Source organism: Halichoerus grypus, chromosome 9 (assembly GCF_964656455.1).
Source record: "Halichoerus grypus chromosome 9, mHalGry1.hap1.1, whole genome shotgun sequence".
Taxonomy (NCBI): Eukaryota; Metazoa; Chordata; class Mammalia; order Carnivora; family Phocidae; genus Halichoerus; species Halichoerus grypus.
Genome location: NC_135720.1, coordinates 21,245,439 through 21,266,266, shown reverse-complemented (window position 1 = coordinate 21,266,266; position 20,828 = coordinate 21,245,439). Strand labels below are relative to the sequence as shown.

The 20,828-nt window shown below is 41.7% G+C and overlaps 1 protein-coding gene across 11 annotated transcripts in view; it reads left to right on the top strand.

Moving 5' to 3' along the window:
• UTRN (utrophin) overlaps nucleotides 1-20,828 on the top strand; it is a 546,896-nt gene that overhangs the window by 90,111 nt on the left and 435,957 nt on the right. For 2 of the 11 annotated variants that reach the window (XM_078054622.1, XM_078054615.1), the window contains exon 1: nucleotides 16,181-16,344. The exons of 6 other annotated variants lie outside the window; for them this stretch is intronic. In XM_078054622.1, coding sequence (XP_077910748.1) covers nucleotides 16,251-16,344 — 94 coding nt within the window. In that variant the 5' untranslated portion in view covers nucleotides 16,181-16,250. Of the gene's footprint in view, nucleotides 1-3,527; nucleotides 3,628-8,476; nucleotides 8,523-16,179; nucleotides 16,345-20,828 lie in introns of those variants that run through there. 3 more of the 11 variants (XM_078054621.1, XM_078054623.1, XM_078054616.1) reach the window with 3 other exon arrangements.

The window sequence follows — 20,828 nt, the reverse complement described above, 5'->3', positions numbered from 1 at the left end:
TTATAAATAGGGAGAGGGGGAGGGAGAGGGGAAATGGGAGGAAGAAGAGAACAAGGTTGTGAGGACCTTTTCTATCCTGTTGTTTTCCTTTTGGTGGGAAAGGGTGAGAATGTTACTGAACGTAACTGGGGCTGCTGAACTGAACTGGCCCCAAACTGTCTTAATTTGTGTGAGAGAAAAGCTGTGGTGTTTAGTTCTTCAGAGCAATTCTCATGCAGCTGAGGCCTGCTGGCTGCCATTGAGGTTCTGCAAAATTTGATTTTTGTACCTTCTCTGAACTTTTTTCTGCTGACCCAGCCCCTGAATGCTGTTCACTGGCCTTCTAACTCCATCCAGGCCTGGCCTCTCTTTTTCTCACCAGAGCTCCTTTTTTTTATTGGTGTTGTGCATATTAATGGTTGGCTGATTAAAGCAACTCACAGTAAGGTGTTAATGATTACTCTGTTACTCCTCCTGGTGGGGTATGTGCATATATTTACAGAGCTGTTACAGAAATAAGATGGGACGAACCTTCAGTTGATAGGTTCTAACTATGGAAACACCTGGTAGAAAGGAGTGTAATATATTTTGTAACCTTGTCTGCCTCGTATCCTCATTTTACAAATCCCAGGGGCTCATTGACTGAATGACATCATTTTGACGTCTTTCTGGAAAAAAGTTAGAGAAGTTTCATCATTATCAAGGATATGTCAAAAAAGTGCTCAATGTCATTAAAGACATGGAAACAACCTAAGTTTCTATCAATGGATGAATAGATAAAGAAGATGTGGTGTACACACACAAACACACACACACACAGGAATATTATTTAGCCATAAAAAAGAAGGAAATCCTGCAAAAATTTGTAACAATGTGGATGAAACTTGAGAGTGTAGTAAGTCAGACAAAGATACCAGACAGATCAAATACTGTATGATCTCACTTATATGTGGAACCTAAAAACAAAACAAAACAAGTAAAACAAGCCCAAACTCATAGATACAGAGAACAGATTGGTGGTTGCTAGAGGCAGGGAGCAGGGTGGGCGGGGGGAGGGGGGGATGGTGGAGGTGGTCAAAAGTACAAACTTCCAATTGTAAGATAAATAAGTCTTGAGGATTAATATATAACATGGTGACTATAGTTAACAATACAGTATTGCATATTTGAAAGTTACTAAGAGAGTACGTCTTAAAAGTTCTCATCACAAGAAAAAATGTTGTAACTATGGGTGTCGGTGGATGTTAACTAAACTTCTTGTTGTGGTGATCATTTTGCAATACATACATGTATTGGGATCATAATGTTGTACACCCACAACTAATACAATGTTATATATCAATTACATCTCAAAACAAGAAAGAGAGTGTATCAAGGATATCTAATAGTTGAACTGTATAGTAACTATTAAACTTGTAAATGTGCCTTGAGTATTTCTTTTTTTTATAGTTTTTTCTACTGAAACTAATGAAATAAATATTTCTATTTATTATAAAAAATAACTTCTTTAATAATTCTGTTTATTTTGAATTGTCTTTCAGAAATGTTTTATTCCTTTTTCCCCTGAGTAAAAATATGTTCAACCCATTGAAAACAGAATATAAGCATTTTTTGGCACATCAAATGTTTGTATCTCACGATAATGATATAGATTAGGGATTTTATTCCTTATCCTCATCACACCCTCCTCTTTTTTTGACCCCCATTGGCTCCTTTAGCAGTGTGGTACACCAGACAAATGTTTTTAAATGCATAAAATAAAGTACATGGCATTATAAAGGAAAACTGATTATATTGAAATTCACTTACAAAATAGTTAAAAAGCCTGTGACAGAGTAATCTTTGTTTTTTATGAATACATTCAATGTCATGATCCAACAGTTGGTCCATAACTGTTCTGAGGGGATGATGAGCCAAATGATTTTTCAGCTGTAATATGAAGTGAAAATGGCTATGATTTTTGCTGGTAATACAGCCAAAGTTACCACCAGTTGTGTGTTTTCTGATTTACGTTTGTAATAAAAGGATGCAAATTTTTGTTAGGGGTTAATGAAGTAGTTAATTTTTCTTCCTGTCCAAGTTCATGGACCCCTTGCCTTGTAATAACCCCTGAAGAAGCTGATGGCTTAAGAAACAGCATTTATATCTGTAGAGCTTTGGCAGTAACAGCAATGTGCCATGAAGAATATTTTTGCAGATAACAATTTGAAATGGAAATAACTTTTTAAAAAAAATATTTTATTTTAGAGAGAGAGAGAGTGAGCACAAGTGGGAGGGGCAGAGGGAGAGGGAGAAAGAATCTTGAGCAGATTCTGTGTGAGCACGGAGCTCAACGTGGGGTTTGATCTCACAACCCTGATCTCATGACCTGAGTTGAAACCAAGAGTTGGGTGTTTGACTGTACCACTGAGGTGCCCCTGAAATGGAAATAACTCTTTATTGAGTTCTCCATATACCAGGCATTGTACTGGGCATGGTCAACAAAATTGACAAACACAACAGCTTTGGTGTCCATCTTCTCTAATGTGTGTGTTGACTAGTAGAAGAAACAGGTATCAGGGCGCCTGGGTGGCTCAATCAGTTAAGTGTCTGCCTTCAGCTCAGGTCATGATCCCAGGGTCCTGGGATCGAGCCCTGCATCAGGCTCCCTGCTTAGCAGGGAGCCTGCTTCTCCCTCTCCTGTTCCCCCTGCCTGTATGCTCTTTCTCTGTCTTTCTCTGTCAAATAAATAAATAAAATCTTAAAAAAAAAAAAGAAACAGATATCAAACCCCAGAATGTACAAATAGTTAGATGTTTATTTGCTAGGGAATAAATGTCCTAAAGTGCTGTAATCGTGTATGGGGAAGGGGCCTGAAATGGGTGCTAGTTGTGAGGGAAGCCATATTTAAGTTGATGCTTGAGTGTTGACGGAGGGCAGAGCTTGGCCCACAGGAAACCTGAATGAGGACAGTGACTGGGAATGAAGTGAGCAGAGGCTACACCTTGAGGTTCGCAAGTTATGCAGTTTGCATTTCATTCAGTAGTATTTTTAACCCTGGTTGAAGAGCATAGTTCACCCTTGAGCTTGATGGCATACATGTATTATTTAAGTATATTAATGAGGGCTAGACACTTAAGAACATTTTTTATTGTGTAATTCCTAAGCGTTTTCACTCACCCAAGTTTTCATTTGGAACAAATTCAAGGAAAACCAAAGGAGAATTGAGGAAGTGCTTGGCTCCTCTGCATTCTGAGCAATTTTAACAGCGGTGTTTGTAGAAATGCATACCTTACTTGGCTGTTCATAGGCAGATAAGTGCTGTCACACCTGCGGATTTTAAGGCCACAGGCTCCACAGCCTGGCGGAGGCTCAGATGGAGTAGACCAGGATTGGGCTGTGCACAGAGGCAGGAATGTAACCATTCTGGTCTGGGCAGTCGGGGAGGGACTCCTCTTGCCACCGTTCCCATACTGTTTGGCTCTGCTTTTCAATTTGACTCCATCAAAGCACACTCTCCAGTGGATGGGTACACACATCTTTGTGACTTCAGAAAACACGCATGGTTGGCTTACGAATCTTAACCACCTTTGAAGGACATGCTGAGTCAACGAGAAATGGAAGTGACATCTGATTCTACACATGGAGACGACAAAGGGTCACAGGCAGGTAATGAACCCTTGCTTAGAATGTTATGGTTGCTTAGATTTTTGTCCAGTGGTTGTAGACAGGAAACCCAGGTATGACTCAGTGAACCAAGAATTAGTGTGAAAATTCCGGAGCAACAGATTCTAAATTATTTTGTCCTCTGGGTGATCTTGGAATTAAAGTTTTTTTTTTTTTTTTTCTCTGAATATTATGAAAGAAGTTAGTTACATATGTTCGTCATTAACAGCATTTCGGAAATATGATGTGCTCGCCTTACTAGCGTTGTAGATCTTCATGGATAGGGCCGCTTCTGGCCTCACAGCCTTATGCGGGGCCTGGCACTTGAAGCGTGCTTATGAATGTGAATAAATTGGTGCCCAGCGTCTAATGATACTCTGTGAAAATTATTCCATCACTTTCCTGTGATGCAAGATTTGCCCAAAAGTGTTTGTTGTATGACAGTCATGGGGGCATAGAAATCATCCTGCCCCCAACACTGTAAATGGGTTAGCGAACTGTATCCATGGTGCTACTCCAAATTTCCAACACTGGGTAATGAATTAGCGTTGGTGGCGCTCCTGCATTCCTTTAATTTGTCCATTCCTCTTTTGGTTTCTTCATCCACTCACTTAAGTTCGTATCTGCTGGTGCCAAGTTCTATATAGACTGCTGGGGAACAAAGACAAATAAGGCAAGATCCCTGCTCATGGGTCCTTGAGCACAGTGATTCAGCACAGCGTGGTAAGAGGTATAATAATGCCACACATGAGGTGCTGTGGGACCACAGGGGAGGGGGGATTAACTTCTGGCATCTTTGCTCTGACTTGGAGGGTCTGGGAATGTTTTCCAGAGGAGGGGCCTGTGAGGTGGCAGAGGGGAGTGTGGAAGAGAAAGTACTCCTGGCCAAAGGAAAGTGTGTGATGGCAAAGGCATGTCGGGTGGATCATGTGGGGAGATGCCATTTCCATATTTATAACGTGCCTCCTCTCTCACTGCCCATGGCCCCATCCATGGCCCTATCCATGGCCCCATCCATGGCCCTATCCATGGCCCTATCCATGGCCCCATCCATGGCCCTGTCCATGGCCCCATCCATGGCCCTGTCCATGGCCCTATCCATGGCCCCGTCCATGGCCCTATCCATGGCCCTATCCATGGCCCCGTCCATGGCCCGATACATGGCCCTATCCATGGCCCTGTCCATGGCCAGCTTGCAGCTCTGGGTACAGCCTCTTTACAGGCTCTTTCCTCTGCCTGGAGTACCTGTCCTCCGGCTGTTGGCGAGCTCCTTCTACTCTTTCTGGGACTGGGCACTGGATTAAATCACCTCTCTTCCTAGATGCTGTCCTGACTGCCCGTCTGAAGTAGATCTCAGCCTGTCATCTCCTACCACTTGTCCTGTTGCTTGTTTCAGACCGTTTGGTCTCCTCTGAATGAGAATCCCTTGTGCGTAGGTCTGTTAATGCCAACAGGTGGCTGGCAGGCATATTGGCTTCAGCCAGGGGATGGATGGTTGGCAACCCCTGATCTGTTCATTAGTGAAAGCTCTTGTTCTTGGCCCCCGATTCTGACCTTCCATTCTCTTTTTGAGGAAATGGGAAAAAACACATTTGCATATTACTCCGAAGGTAAGATTTTATCTTTATTTGTGAAGACAACTTTTTGTTTACCTGCTTGTTTGTTTCATTCATTCATTTGCTAAGTATATATTGCCCACCTGCTATGTACCAGGTGCTATGCTGGTCACTAGGCATGAAAAAAATGTTTTAGTATGATCAATGTTTAAATTATTTTGGAGTAAACTGTGGGAGAGGACAATGTGAAAGAAGTCATGTGTCAACAGAGACATATTTTGTGGTCTGTGTGGTAATTTTTTTTTTTTTTTTTACAAAATTGCTACTGGAGAGAAATGATGATTTGCACTTCTGACATCATTGCAATGTTGGGTTTCTGGGCTTGGGCTCTTTGTGCTGCGGAGGCAAAAGGCGTTTTGAGAGGCTTAATTTCACCAGAACGCGGCACCTGTTGCTGGCTATTCTTGCGTATGAAATCCAGAACCTAGAGTCACTTGCTTTCATTCCCTTTCCCCGCCCCGCTCTTTCCGGTATGGAGGGGGTCAGGGTAGTAGCTCATGCGAAGAGTCACCACCTTCTTCCTTCAGGGTATGATTTTAATGCCCTCGAGAGCAGAAGTGTCATGTCCTTTTGTCCTTCTGTTGCTGAAAGACTCCTATATGAGCAGGCAGCAAGATTCTGAGGCTAGTGTTTGTGCCAGAGTTTGGGACTGGGGTGGGGCTGGACCAGCTTTCAGCAGTTGTTGCTGCCACCTGATACTTGGAACCTTCCTGCTGTTGAGGAACAGCATTTCCTCTTGGTTTCATATGATTCTTGGCTGTGTATCTGAGGAAGAGAGGAAGTACTGTATAGTATCATTTACTTTCAGGAAACTAACTTGGAAATCTCTGGGCTCCATGTTGGTTAAGGCACTGCCCTGGACCACCAGTGAGCTGCTTTCGAAGGCTCACGACTGCTGGAGGGAAAGCTGTGGGGCTGAGAGCTGGTTCTGAGGGTAAGAACATCCAAGGTGAATTTGTGTTTCCTCTGGTGTCATGAAGCTCCGTTACTTTATCTTCCAAATGAGAGATGTACCAAATATTGGTACAGCTGCACTTGTAGGAATTTTGCAGGTGTCACTGAAAATAAATGTGAAGAAACCCTGAGATTCAGAGGTCTCTGAAGCTGGTGAGTTTTTACTGAGCAGTTAAATCCTCTTGTTCCAACGGGGACATCAGGGCTTCCAGCACTCTCCTGAGTTGGCAACCTCCAGGAAGATATTTTAGTCCAACATTCCCAATTTAAAACCAAGTTTGTTATATTTGCTTTATTTATACTCTTGTAGATAGACAGATTTACTCATGGACCTTCTCCAAGGGGAACCATTTTATGGAAAGTAGAGCTTCGTGTGGAACGGTACATAAAGGATCCCAAGCTGCAAAGTTGGGTATGGCCTGCTCACCATCAGAGCCTGCCCTGGGATAAGAGGGCCTGACTCTTGTTTTTGCCTTATTTCTGGATCACTGTTTTCTTTTTTGTACCTTCTGGAATTGTTTCCAAGTTCCACCCTCCTATCTTCCTCCCTGTTCTTTGTGACTTCTGAGAATACTTTAACAATAGGCTGCTTGTGCATTTCTTGCCTTCTGTGGTGATCACTCCCACCTTGTTTGCTCAGCCTCTGCCCTCTCCTTTCCCTTTTTACGGGCTCCAGCCTGTCTCGGTGCTTCAGCCCGATCCCTACGGTGATAGCAAGTGCCACAGCCTCCCTTCTGTGGCACTTGGTGTTGCGTCACTCTGCCTGGCCTGGGAACTGGTTCTCAGTGCACTGCATGGAACAGAGTAGGCGCTTAGGGAACCCAGCTTTGGGCCCTGGGACCTTGTTGCTAAGTCCCATGGCTCATAAATTCTTGAGTGATAACCAGTACTTGCTTTTTCTATTCCTTATCTGGTTACCTCTTGGAAAATCTATCATCTCAGAAATCCTGGAGCTGATTGAAATATGCCTGGTCAGTGCCTTGCATTGGTTCTGCCTCATTATTACCTGGATCCTTCCTACGTAGTCTCCCCGCGCTCAGCCCTAAGTTGTCAGAAGTAGATGATTACACCTCATTCCCAAGTTGAGAGGTAGGACCCATGGGAGTTTGGGTGGGTGTGCCCATAATTAGCACTATCTTTGTGTGGTATCAGCTGCAGGCGGAATGTACACATGACTCACACATGTTAATACCCGCATCCCCGGAGTGGCCAACATCCTCAGATTTGCATAAAGGGCATAAAAGCTCCAAACAGAACACATTGGATTGAGATTGTCACTGCAAGTGACTGAGGGGCAAAGTGTTATGAGTCCCACGTCTGGATCCGTAGGCTGGTGTGCCCGATGGGTGTGACTTAGGTCACCTTTCCCACTAAATGTTTTTATTGCTAACAGTAAAGAATAATCCCCCCCCATCTCTTCTTCATATCTTCTCCTGAAGCTTGATGGTTCTAGAACCCTCTGAAACTGGAGAAGTTTTCCTCACAATGCCAGCAGATGCACTTCAAGCAAAATCACTTGCTGACCTTTGCCCTACAGACCAGCAGGTTGCCTCTACTTTTAAAAATGATTCCACCTTTATATTTCTGAATGTGTCTTTCTTACCTGGCCACAGCTCTCTACTCCTCTGTGGAGCCCCTTTCTGCAGTTTTGGGGTCTGCCCTAGCTCTGCAGTGTTTATTTTGCCCCCATCATAGACCTTGCCTGCTCCCTTCTCTATCAGGTGGGCCTGGATGTGAGAGCCGGCCTGGGCTCCTCTCGCTATCCTGCTCTGCTGTTAACTTCTGCTCTGATGATTGCTTCCACATCAGCTCCTCTCTCTTCTCTCACTAAGTGTTCATTTATTAGGTCCTTGCCATGTGCCAGTCAGTGTGCTAATGGATGGCAGCATTTCTTTTTCACCTGGTTTGTAAAAACAGAACATGCAAAACATTCAGAAAAATCACTTCCATTTTCTTCCTTTTATAATAATGTTTAAACGTTCCTCTTTCCTTTTAAAGCATTTGTGTTGTTTTATTCATCTCTTTTGATGTCTCCTTAAATAACTATTCCTGCTCCTTGCAGAACCCTGGCAGTGTCCTTCCTTTCTTCTGCTAGAGTGGGATGCTTGCTTCCAGAGTGGCCGTCCCAGGGATGCCTGCCTTCAACAGCCAGTACTGCAGGGCTCCTTCTGCTGGCCCGGCAGACTGGATGCTGGCTTCTCCAAAGCCGTGGCGTCACTCGGCAGCCATGTAGTGTTGGCCTCTTCTAACACAGATGGCTGTCAGCTCCTGGGCCTCACCTCTGTTGATTCCAGGCCATGGCCATTCTGTTTGGAAGCAGCATTGCTGGTGAGAAACCCTGCTACACCTGTGTGTGTGTATGCGTGCACACACACACACACACACACACACACACAGGAGGCCTGCCCTGGGAGGGCACCCCAGGTTCCTGCTCAGAGCCCTCCTCACCTGTCTGGGTGTAGGGAGTGGATGTATGCACCTACCACCTCTGTCTACCCATCTCATTAAGGGATTTGGTCGTACTCCTTCCTTACCTCTGAATCTCACTACTTCTGTGCAGTTTTCCTGAGATAATTGTAAGAATGTTTATAATTTAATCCTGAAATAAAACTTCTAGGAATTTTTCTTTTAATTCATCATTCCAAGTAGGTATCTTTGACTATTTGCATGCTAGGAAGTAAAACTGATCATACTTAAAATAATATGATTTCTTTCCTCCTTCGCTGGCATGTTCTTAAAGTCTGCATCTGAGGTCAACCTCTGCATGATTGGGGATAAATTCTAAGCTCTTCAATGGTGGGTATTTTGGCTTGACTCTCTCTAATGTAATTTTGTTGATTATAATGTCATTCCATTCCATTAGTATACTAATATGGAAATAAAGGCATGATTTCAGATTTTATTTATATCTTCGTGCTTTGGAAAAACAATCTCATGAGAAATCACTCAACCCATGAAATACCATCCTCAATGTTACTTTTTTGGTTTTGCTTGTTTTTAGAAAAGTTTTCCTGGCTTTTCCTCTTTGTAATTGTTTTAACCAGATCAACAGTAGGGTTGTGAGTATTTTTAGATATATTATTAAAATCATGTGAAAAATCCTTTTCATGTCAACATGTGGGGTTTTGTTAGTAATCTTTAATGTGATCAAGAACTAAGGGAGAATTTCCTAGCTAAAAAAAAAAAAATGAGTTAAAATATCCTGATACACTCTGATTATTAGAGAAGTTGTATTCTAAGCAATTATTACTCTGATGAAAATACGAAAGGGATTGAATTCAACTGTGAGAATCTTGAGGGACAGAGACTATACCTTTTCTATAATGCTGTGTAGATGGTCTGGACCATCAGGGGAGTTGGCTCAGATTATGGAGACCTGTGTAAACTTCATGAAGATGGTGAGATTCCAACCCCCCCCCCCCTTTTTTTTGGCAAGGGAAATCTTTGAGGATTATGCGACTGGGGAGTTGTAGATATTTTAGAAAGATCATTCTGGGGAATCTGTGGAAAGGTGGATTGGCGTGGAGAGAGCCTGGAGGCAGAGGGGACACTGTGGGTGGCTTCGTCGGGAGACCGAGTGAAAGAGGATGTGGTTGAGGTAGGCGGGAGATGAACAAGGCCGTGGATTTCGTAGGCAGGTCCACCATCCCTCATCTGCAGTGATAGTGGTTTAAAAGAACTCTGAACACCAAAAGGTACTTTCTTTGTACTTAGTTCGACAGTAAACCTGAGCTTGACCTGAATTCATTTGTTGGTGAAATCTGACTTGAATTGCTAGGATGCTTTTAAAAAAAGCTCTACTTATCTCACTTACCATTCACGACACACACACATTTGTTGCAGAACTATTAATGCGTTTGCTTAGGGGAAATTGCCCTGGATCTTGCTGTTTGTTTTTTTTTTAAAGATTTTATTTATTTATTTGACAGAGAGAGACAGTGAGAGAGGGAACACAAGCAGGGGGAGTGGGAGAGGGAGAAGCAGGCTTCCCACGGAGCAGGGAGCCCGATGCGGGGCTCCATCCCAGGACCCTGGGATCATGACCTGAGCCGAAGGCAGATGCTTAACAACTGAGCCACCCTGGCGCCCCTGTTTTCTTTTGTTTTAATTTAACATATGCCCTCTGTGCTCTATTAACTTTGCTCAAGTGGGGAAAGTTCTAATTCGGCAAAACAACTGGTTCAAGGGTTTTGGAAAGGGATTGTGAAGCTCTATTTGACCTGTGTTTACACGGTAAAGTTGATAAGACTGACAGAGTAAATATGAAGAGACTTGTGGAGGAAAAGAACATTCCTAGCCTAAAAGACTCCATGGTTAACAGTGACACCTCCTCATTAGCATGAGAAGAAACAGAACTTTTGGAGGGATCAGAAATGTTCATGAGGTACTGCATTGCATGATTTATTGAAAAGGACATATCCTGGATTTTTGAAGTGTTGCTTGTGTGCGGGATCTTGGACTGAATCACAAATCCCTAGGAAAAGAGGACAAGTGGAGAATTTGGACATGACCTGTGGAGTAATTCATAGTGTTGCATCAGTGCTAATTGTCTGGTTTGACAGTCATACTCTGGTTATGTAATATGGTAACATTTGGGGAGGCTAAGTGAGGGGAATATGAGAACTCTGGGTACTATTTTTACACCTTTTTTGGTAAACCTGAAATTATTTCAAGTTCTAAAATAGGAGAAAATAAGTTGCTTGTCATACCAGGACATGGCATCCTCATCCATGCTGCTTTTAAGTAGAGAATATTTATTAGCTGGAGCACAGTTTTCTTGGAGATTCAAAGTCTGTAACAGCAAGTCCAGTAAAAATTTTTTTTTAAAAGATTTTATTTATTTATTTGACAGAGACAGACACAGCGAGAGAGGGAACACAAGCAGGGGGAGTGGGAAAGGGAGAAGCAGGCTTCCCGCGGAGCAGGGAGCCCGATGCGGGGCTCGATCCCAGGACCCCGGGATCATGACCTGAGCCGAAGGCAGACGCTTAACGACTGAGCCACCCAGGCGCCCCTCCAGTAAAATTTCAAAGTCAGATCTCCCCTCCCTCTCCAATTATTTTTAAAGCTGACTTTGTTTTTATCATAAGAAGATTAATTTAGCATTTTGTGATCTGAGAAAAATGTTTGATTCTAGCCTAAGTGTGCGTAGAGGAATTACAAAGTGAAGCCAGTGTTGTCTAGAGAGTTCGCAGGAAGGGCCTTAACTCCAGCGTTGCTTGCACTGGTGTTGGAGGGTGTGGTTTGTCTCTAGTTTTTGTCTGCTGCTGTGCAGGGTTACATGTAGGTTCATTAGTTAGGACCGACATTACAATGAGATGTTCAAAGCCAAGATGGTTTGTAGGTAACAGAAAGGATGAAGAAAATGCGTGCCTTCCACAGCAAGGTCGGCTCACTGGTGCCTGGCCCGTGCCTGAGGGAGCTGAAGCTGCTGGGCTTGCGCCTCCCCAGTGGAGAGAGCTTAGTCTCCCAGGGGCTCTCTGACTTCTGTTCCACTGCCTGGGGTTTCAGCTGATTCACTCTGTGATTCTCTCTCCAGTCCAATCCTGTCTTTCCTTTTTGATGAAACAGTGGACCTAGGCTGGCAGCCAGTTGCTGTTGAGCTATAATAGAGCTAGTGGTATGTACCAAATTTGATTATTGCTGTCAACACCAGATTGAATAAGAAAGTGCATCCCCCAGACAGATACTTGCAACATAAATGGTCTCTTGATTTCCCAAGAACTAGAAATGAGGTCAACGTGTAATCTAGCAGAAGGGGTCTGTGGATGGAGTGGGTTCTGACATTACAAAACAATTTTAAAAAGTGCCCTCCTATTAGATCTTTTTAGAAGAACTTTCAGATACCTTTGATAAGCTGATGGTTGCTTCTGATTTTCTTCACCATCAAGTTTTTATAGCAACTCTGATAAAACCTTTGTGCTTGTGTTTGATCAATGGTTTGCTTTCCCTGCATAGAATCTACTTTAGAAGTTGTACTGGTTGACACAGACCATATTTGCTCCTGAGCTATGATGACATTTCCACTTAGCTTAATATGAATGTTTTAGAAATTTCCCACAGTGGAAAGTTCTATTTGACATAGGAAAGTTCAGCGGCCAGTTTCATAGTTAGCTGTATGCCAAGAAATAACTAAAACAATGGATTACATAGTGCAGCCTTGGGACATGGAAAATTTCTTAGGAGAGGGATGAATCATATTATTAATACATGTAAGGCTTGAGGTCTTATATTGGAAAATAAAGAAAAAATTATTTTTTAAAGCTTATGGCATTTTTGTATTTTCTTTGTCATATTTTATGTAGGCTTTATTCTGTTTATTTTTCTTTTTTTAGGGATCAAGAAAATGAAAATCCTAAAGTCGGATGTTTTAGGAAAGACATAATTCATATCATTGTACATGAATTTGTTCAAATGCCATAAAGTCTGAAGAAAACTGTAATTCCTCTGAACTAGATTAGATAATCCCTTTGCTTTAGAAAAAAACTGATCATCTCTTTGAATTAGAGTTTTTGAATTTAAAATTAGATAATTCTTTGAATTAGATTAGATAATCCCTTTGAATTAGAATAATTACTATCCTCCCTATATCACATTTCTTTTTTACTTGAAGTATGGATGACACACAATGTTACATTAGTTTCAGGTGCAGAGCATAGTGATTCGACAATTGTGTATGTTACACTGTGCTTACTGTTGGTAAGTATAGTTACCATCAGTCACCATACAAAGTTATTACACTATTATTGACTGTATTCCCTATGCTGTACTTTTCATTCCTGTGACTTATTTATTTTATATCTGGAAGTTTGTACTTCTTAATCCCCTTGACCTGTTTTGCCCACCACCCCACCTCCTCCCCTCTGGCAGTCACAGGTTTGTTCTCTATTTATGAGTCTGTTTCTATTTGTTTGTTTATTTGGTTTCTTAGACTCCATGTATAAATGAAATCATATGGAATTTATCTTTCTCTGGTTTATTTCGTTTAGCATAATACTCTCTAGGTCCATCTGTGTTGTTGTGGATGACAAGATTTCATTCTTTTTTATGACCGAGTAATATTCCATTATATATGTATGTGTGTGTGTGTGAATATATGCCACAGCTTCTTTATCCATTCAGTTATCGAGGGACCCTTAGATTGCTTCATATTTGGCTATTGTAAATAATGCTGTGATAAACTTAGGGGTGCGTATATCTTCTCGACCAATATCACATTTTTAAGAGGAGAGGGGAAAATACTGCTGGTATCTAGATCCTGACTTGTTCCTCTTGGCTACCTTCAAAATTTGTGAGACTCTCAATCTTAAGTCACATCTGGTCTAAAATTTCTTCCTATAAATAATTATGGCTGTTCAGAGGCTGCTTTAGTTGAGCCTATTTATTTAATTTTTTTTAGATTTTATTTACTTATTTTATTTTAGAGAGAGAGAGAGAGTGCGTGAGTTGGGGGGGGTCAGAGGAAGGGGGAGAGAGACTCTCCAGCAGACTCCCTGCTGAGCGAGGAGCCCCATGTGGGGCTCGATCCCACGGCCCTGAGATCATGACCTGAGACAAAACCAAGAGTCGGTCGCTTACCCAACTGAGCTACCCAGGCACTCCTAAACCTATTCGTATTTAAGCGGAAGACACATATAGAAACACAGAAGGAAAGGAATGATTTGTAAATGTTTGAAATATCATATTTACATTGATAATTTCATCTTCTAAGTTTTCTTAAGGAGCCCTTTGGTAGAGAAAGAAGGACTAGCTGCTTTAATAGCCTCTTACTGGAGATATGATTCAAAGGTCAGTAGTTATTTAGCCGGCATGAACCCGTACAGCTGTATCAGTTGAAATTTTTTCATACCTGTTGGAAAATAGCCGCCGTTAAAGCCAGACACCTTTAAGGTCTTGTTTCAGCACTGTAGCCAGTATCCATTTTGATTAAGTGGTCCCCATGCCTTACTGGTTGTTCCATATTTTGAGTATTGAGTCCTGCCTACAAGAATGGAGACATTTTTGGGCCACTGATAAAATTAGGCTTTGATAAAACCACCAGGGAAATGCATATCAAACCACAATGAGATGTCAGTTCATAGCAACTGGATGGCTGTAATTAAAAAGGTAGCTAATAATAAGTGTTGGTGAACATGTGGGTAAATTGGAACTTTTATACACTGCTGGTGGGAATGTAAGATGGTGCTGTCACTTTGGAAAACTGTCTGATGGTTCTTCCAAAGGTTAACCGTGGAGTTACTCTATGACCCAGCAGTCACATATACGAGAAATGAAAACACGTCAACATAAAAACTTGTTCATGAATGCTTATAGCAGCATTATTTGTATTAGCCAAAGGTTAAATACAACTCACATGTCCATCAGCTGATGAGTGAATAAATAAAATGTGGGGTATTTATACAATGGAATATTATTCAACCATAAAGAGAAGTGAGGTGCTGATACATGCTACAACATGGATGAACTTTGAAAACATTATACTAAGTTAAAGAAGCCTGTCACAAAAGACCACATATGCTATGATTTTATTTATATGAAATGTTCAGAAAAGGCAAGCCTATAGCGACCTACAAGTAGATTTTCATGGTTGTCTAGGGCTGGCCGGTGGGGAGAAAACAGAGAGAGATTGCGTTTTGGAGTGATGAAAGTGGCCTGAAATTGATTGTAGTGATGGATGCATATATCTCTGTGAATATACTAATAATCCTTGAATTCTACACTTTAAATGGGTTAATTACATACTGTGTGAATTATATGTCAATAAAGCTCTTAAAAAAAAAGAATTGGGGGCGCCTGGGTGGCTCAGTCGGTTAAGCGTCTGCCTTCGGCTCAGGTCATGATCTCAGGGTCCTGGGATCAGACCTGCGTCACGCTCCCTGCTCAGTGGGGAGTCTGCTTCTCCCTCTGGCTGCCCCGCTTGTGCTCTCTCTCTCTCAAATAAATAAATAAAATCTTTGTAAAAAAATAAAAAAGAATTGGGCTTTGACCATGTGGCATAATTGATGGCACTGTGCTTTTGGCTGCTTGCTCCTCGCAACAATCCGAGGAAACAGGTGGGGCCGCTACTCCCATTTTACAAATTTGGAGATTGTATTAGAACGTATTTTGCTGGAGTCCTACAGCTTCTAATCTAGGAAACACACAGAGATAAGGAGGAGGAGAGTGGGGCAAGTCTTGGCAAGTTCTCTCGATCATACCTTAGCCAGTAGTGGGGACAGAGATGGCTTTTACCTTAAGCCCCTGTGTATCCTGGCAAGGGTACATATTCTATGAAATATGAAAATTTTTGCTTATAAATGAAAAGTTTCTATTTCAAAGCAGGAGAGAAGAAAGAATAGAAAAAGAAGAAGGTGTGGCACTATGGGGACTGATTTTCCTTGTTTGTTGTGCATGGATAACATGTGCAGAGCAAGAGAGGACCTCACATATACAGAATCACAGAGGCTGGAAAATATGAGTCAAAAGTTTTACTTCTTATTTTATAACTCTGTGTTGTGAAGCTTATTTTTTTCCATAATAGTAATGTGTAAGGAATTAAGCAGAAATCCTTGTGAATTTCATTTCTCCAAGGTATATGTGCATATTAAAGTAAAATAACAAGTCCAATTTATTCTTTGAAGTATAGTTAATATGTAACCAAACTCTTCAGCCCAGTTGTGCACCCGGGGCAAATGCCTCTATTTATATACATAGTGGGTCGGGAGGTGGGTGGAGGTGTCCTTTACCAGCCAACACTGTGAAAACAGGAAGCAAAGTTATAATCTCTTTGTAGTAGATTAGAAACATTCAAGAGCCCTGAGTTGTGACAAGTAAAAAAAAAAACCACAAAAACACAACAACGACAGTAATGAAAACGACCTAAGGAGTTTTCACTGACTGCTAAATGTAACTAACTGTCTGGTGTGTAGAGGAGGCTGGCTTAGCTTTAGTCAGATCCTCTCATGGGAAAAATAAAAGCCACCCCAAAACAGGACATCCCAGTGTGCAGTTCGCAGGCTGCTTTTGTTGTCCACTTCCTCTGCATCTTTTTCCTCGTCATTTAAGCCATTGTAGGTGATGAGCAGCCGAGCAGCCACCCCGTTTCGTTGGAAAAAGTGTAGACTTGACTTGCCAGGGCGAGGAGCTCGCCAGGCCTGCAAGCACGTACCAGGTAAGTGTGTCAACTTGCATGACTCCCACCCTGGGAGGTTTTGAAAAGGGGACGACAGCAAAGACAGGGCTCTCTTAGTCACTTAGTGAACCCGATTTGTTAACAGAGCCGCCGAAGGCAGGGCCTGGCTGGTGAAGGGAACATACCAGTTTGTGCTTCCTGACGCCACATCTGTCTAGACTCCAAATAGTAGAGACCAAGGCTGTCTGCTTCATCCTTCTCTTCAGAATGTGACAGTTTGCCAGTCATTGGCTTCTTTGGAAGAAGCACTCAAGGGTCCATAAATACGTTGTCACAAATGTGCTTCAGTTTATCTCCCTGTATTTTCAAAGTAGCTTATTATGTGGCTTGACTATTTATTGTCATATAAAGTTTCCTCTTTGCCGTTGGACAGTGACAGAGCTCATCCCATGGGGTACCTGGTTTATTGTACTGGCTAGAAAGATGTTTTACCTTTTAAAATATATAGTGTAGAACTGATAAAGGGGTGAAGAGGACATTTGTACTTTGGGAGGACTGTAAATGAAGGGGTTTTCGTCTTAGTACCGTGCTGTTGAGGAGAAACAGAGATGCAGAACTTCACATTGGATGTGGTCATGTACGTTTCTCACCGGGGTTTATTTCCAGGGTGATCTAGATTTTCTGATCAGGTCAGATGTACGTATCTTGTTTAATGTATATATTTGCATACTGGTCATAGAAGCTTTTCGAGGAAAAAAAAAAAAAACCCAAGTGATGGGTATTGTTTGACCTCACATTCATGCTTGAATGTTGTCTCTGTGGGAAAAGTTTCAGGCTGGTTAGAATTTTTACAGTATGTGTGTTTCTTCCCTTTGGAATTACTCTTTATCTCTTACTGTTTTCCTTCCTAACTCCATGTGAATGAGGTGGTCAGTGCTGGTAGGCACGTTCTCTGTGGAGCACATTTAAACTAAAGTAGTTGGAGCAGTCCCTATTTTCTTAGTTGGGTTTCTTGGCCAAGTGTAATAGGAGATCAGTGGGCTATAACTCACTTCTTTGGCTATTACTTTTCTCTCTTATTTAAAGAACAATATGCTCTCAACTGAAAATTAAAATACAGTTCAGGGACCAGAATTAAAATCCCATGCATTGGGGTGCCTGGGTGGCTCAGTCAGTTAAGCAGCTGCCTTCGGCTCAGGTCATGTTCCCAGGGTCCTGGGATCGAGCCCCACATCGGGCTCCTTGCTCAGCGGGGAGTGAGCTGTCTCCCTGTCTGCAGTTCCCCCTGCTTGTGCTTGCTGTCTCTCTCTCTCTTTTGTTCTCTCTGTGTCAAATAAATAAATAAAATATCTTAAAAAAAAAAATCCCATGCATATGAAAGCATTGTGGCATCATGGCCTTTCAAAGATCTCTGGACTCTGATTTAATCTTCTTTCTCTGGCTTTTATAGTCTCCACAGTCCGCTTGTGTTTGTGTTACTGTCTTGCTACAAAAAGCCTCAAGTGACTATGGTGGTGAAATCAAAAGACAGGAGAAAAATACAAACAAATCTTTAAATAGTAAGCACATTTTAAAATGAGCAGACTCTAGCTTTAAATATGAATTCTGGTCCATTTAGATAGCATTCTCTCCTGCCCTCTGACCAGCCCAAAGGCTTTAGGAAAATTGAAAGCATTAGAAAAAAAAAAAAAATTCAGGACATGTTCTTTTAATAAAAATAGCAAACCAATGTGTACTTGATTTCAAATTCCACAAAGGCCTAGGCTCTCTTCTCATTGGTTTTTGGTAAACTGAATATTTTTGTATTTGCTGGGTAGATCTCTAGTGATCTTGTAAGAAATAAAGATACAAACAAATACATTTTTAATGGGTGTTATATTTCATCGCAACACATGGCCTTTTTTGGTTTTCAGAGCAGTCTCCGTAACAGATTAAACTTTGCGATGAATCCTTTTTTTTTTGGATGAATCTTTTATTTTTGGATGAATCTTTTATTTACAAACCTCAAGTAAGGTAGAAAGAATGAAACCATAAGTGTTTTGCATTAAACTTTTGACAATAAAGAGTTGATATGCAAATGACCATTGCAGAATTTAAAGGGAATAATAAAAAACAAGGTGTAAAATGGAGTGAATTTTAGATACATATTTGCTCAAAATAAGCCATTCAGTGTTATTTTTGAAAATCCTTTGCTCTATGGTGTGATCTGGAATGGGGAACCCAGTGTATTTGCCTCTCAGCCACCCACTGAGCTACAACAGGGAAAACTGAGTAAGTTGAAATCTGAATCTCTATGTTTGTCTGTCTGTCTGTCTATCTACCCATCTATCCATCCATGTATTTATTATCTTTCTTTGATATAGAATATTCTTATTTTATAATATTAACCCAAAGCTTTTGTGACCTAATTCCTTTTCTTAATCTTGATGTCTATGTACAGATGATCAAATATTAAAAATAATCTAATTGAGGGAGACCAAAGTTAAAAAACAGTCTTGAAAATGTGAAAAAAAAATTATTTGGTGCCATTCTAGGACTTGTAGGCATCTACTAATGCACAGACGATTTATGTCTAGAAATTGCCCTGCTCAGGAAGCCACTTCTGGGAGGCCCAGCTTATCTTGCCATCCTTCCTGCTTGCTTGGTGGCTGACAGGACTCTATGTCAGCCATTTCCTTTTGAGGTGGGTTGGTTAAAATATCCTCAACCTTGGCTCCACGTTAGAATCACCAGTTTTGAAGCCCCACAGCCAGAGATTCTGATTTAAGCAGACGGAGGCCCTGACTTTGTAGCTTTTCAAAAACTCTCTGACTGATTCTACTGTAGATTCAAGGTGGAGAAGCACAAGGGAATGTTATTTGTTCCCTAGGAGACTGAAAGCTCCATGAAGAGGGCAAGAAGGAAACTTTGTCACCATTGTACCCCGCACCCAGCTGTGTGCCTGGCATGCAGGAAAGGCTTAGTATCTGCTTGTGGAATGAATGAATCAATTCCTCTGAGCAACAGGAAGGCTGGAAGAGGGTTGGATCTCTTCGTTTCCGGTTGGTGATGATGTAGGAGAGTATGTTGTATTAGACTGTGGCTTCTCTGAATATCAGCTGTCATCTGGGAAGAAGCTCCTGGAAGGGATCATAGGAGAACCGGCTGACCTTGGGACACATTGAGCAGCCTTCTCAAGAGACAAGCCTCCCAGGTGGCAGCGTCTTCACGAAGCAAGGCAGGTTGAGAACTTTGGAATAAGAATTTCATCAGGGGCTGAGGTGTCTCTCTGAACGTGGAGGTGGGGCTGGTGGGGGGGGGGGGGCGCACTACCAGGAGGTTCTCTGGAAGGACCTGTGTAAAGATTAGTTTGAAAGGAAGGAGTGTGTTTATCTTTGCCAGATATTAAGGGCTTGACCTGCCAGCTGATTCCATCAAAGTGTAGGGAAGTTTGTCTGGGAGAATTTCTCAGGGCTTGTGAGTTTTTAGCTGATCTTAATGTTTATAAAGGAAATGCATTGGTGGTTAGGAAGACCAGGTGGAATATAATTTGCAGAGGTGAGAGAGAAAATTGTTAAATTGGGAGAAGAAGAGTGGACAGAGTGACTTGTTTGAAACAAAAGAATTTGGGGGCAGAATGAGATGTCTGACTAATATGGTACTGAACAACTACTCAAGGTATGGACCTGGGTCTCCGTTCCCCCTGTGATTGACTGTGTAAGTCACTGAACCTCTGAGCTAGGTCTCCAAACCATTCAGATTCCCCAGGGGGCATTTTAAAGCACCTTGCAAACTATAGTAACATTCAAGGTAAATAAAAAGAATAAGTTCTATAAAAATTATCAAAATCTAGTCAGTTGATAATGGGCTTTGCCTGGTACCCAGAGTCTAGGAATAGGAAAACAAATATAATGTTCATTATGGTGCTTAAAATATATTTAGGCTGAAGCTGTGCACCCTGCCATCATTTTTGTTGTGTTTTCCCTTGGCCTAACTTGAAAGGCATGCTCATGACATGGGTCCTGGATCTGTTTCATGTTACACTTGGGTTCTTTGACCCTTATTTTGAGGGCACCAGGTGCTTCCTATCCTAACCATTTGCAAATTCCAGATTTGATTGGAGGGCCAGCGAAAAGACTGGTAGGAGCAAGGACTGTTAGGAGCACTAGATAGGATCTGGGTGCAGTGACTCGCTCGATCCTGCTGCAATATTTTGATTTGAACAGTTCAGTGAACCAGCAACTCAAGTAGTTTTTTTCCCACTGAACTAGAACTTTCATTGTTATGCAGAGGAAGATGAGTCATAGCCTAGTTTTACCATTGTGTCAAAGTGAAATTTTAGTCTAGGACTAAAGGAACACAGGTCAAACTTTCTGTCTAAAGCAGAAGATTGAAACTTGGATTATGAGCTGGGCAAAAGTAAGCGTGGGCTCCCTGTGAGGGTGGCTGTCAAGTTAGAGAGGTATTTTATTATAAGAGATTTTCGATCCCAAATGTAATTTTTAATAATGTATTTAAGCACCTTAAAAAAAAAAAACCTTAAG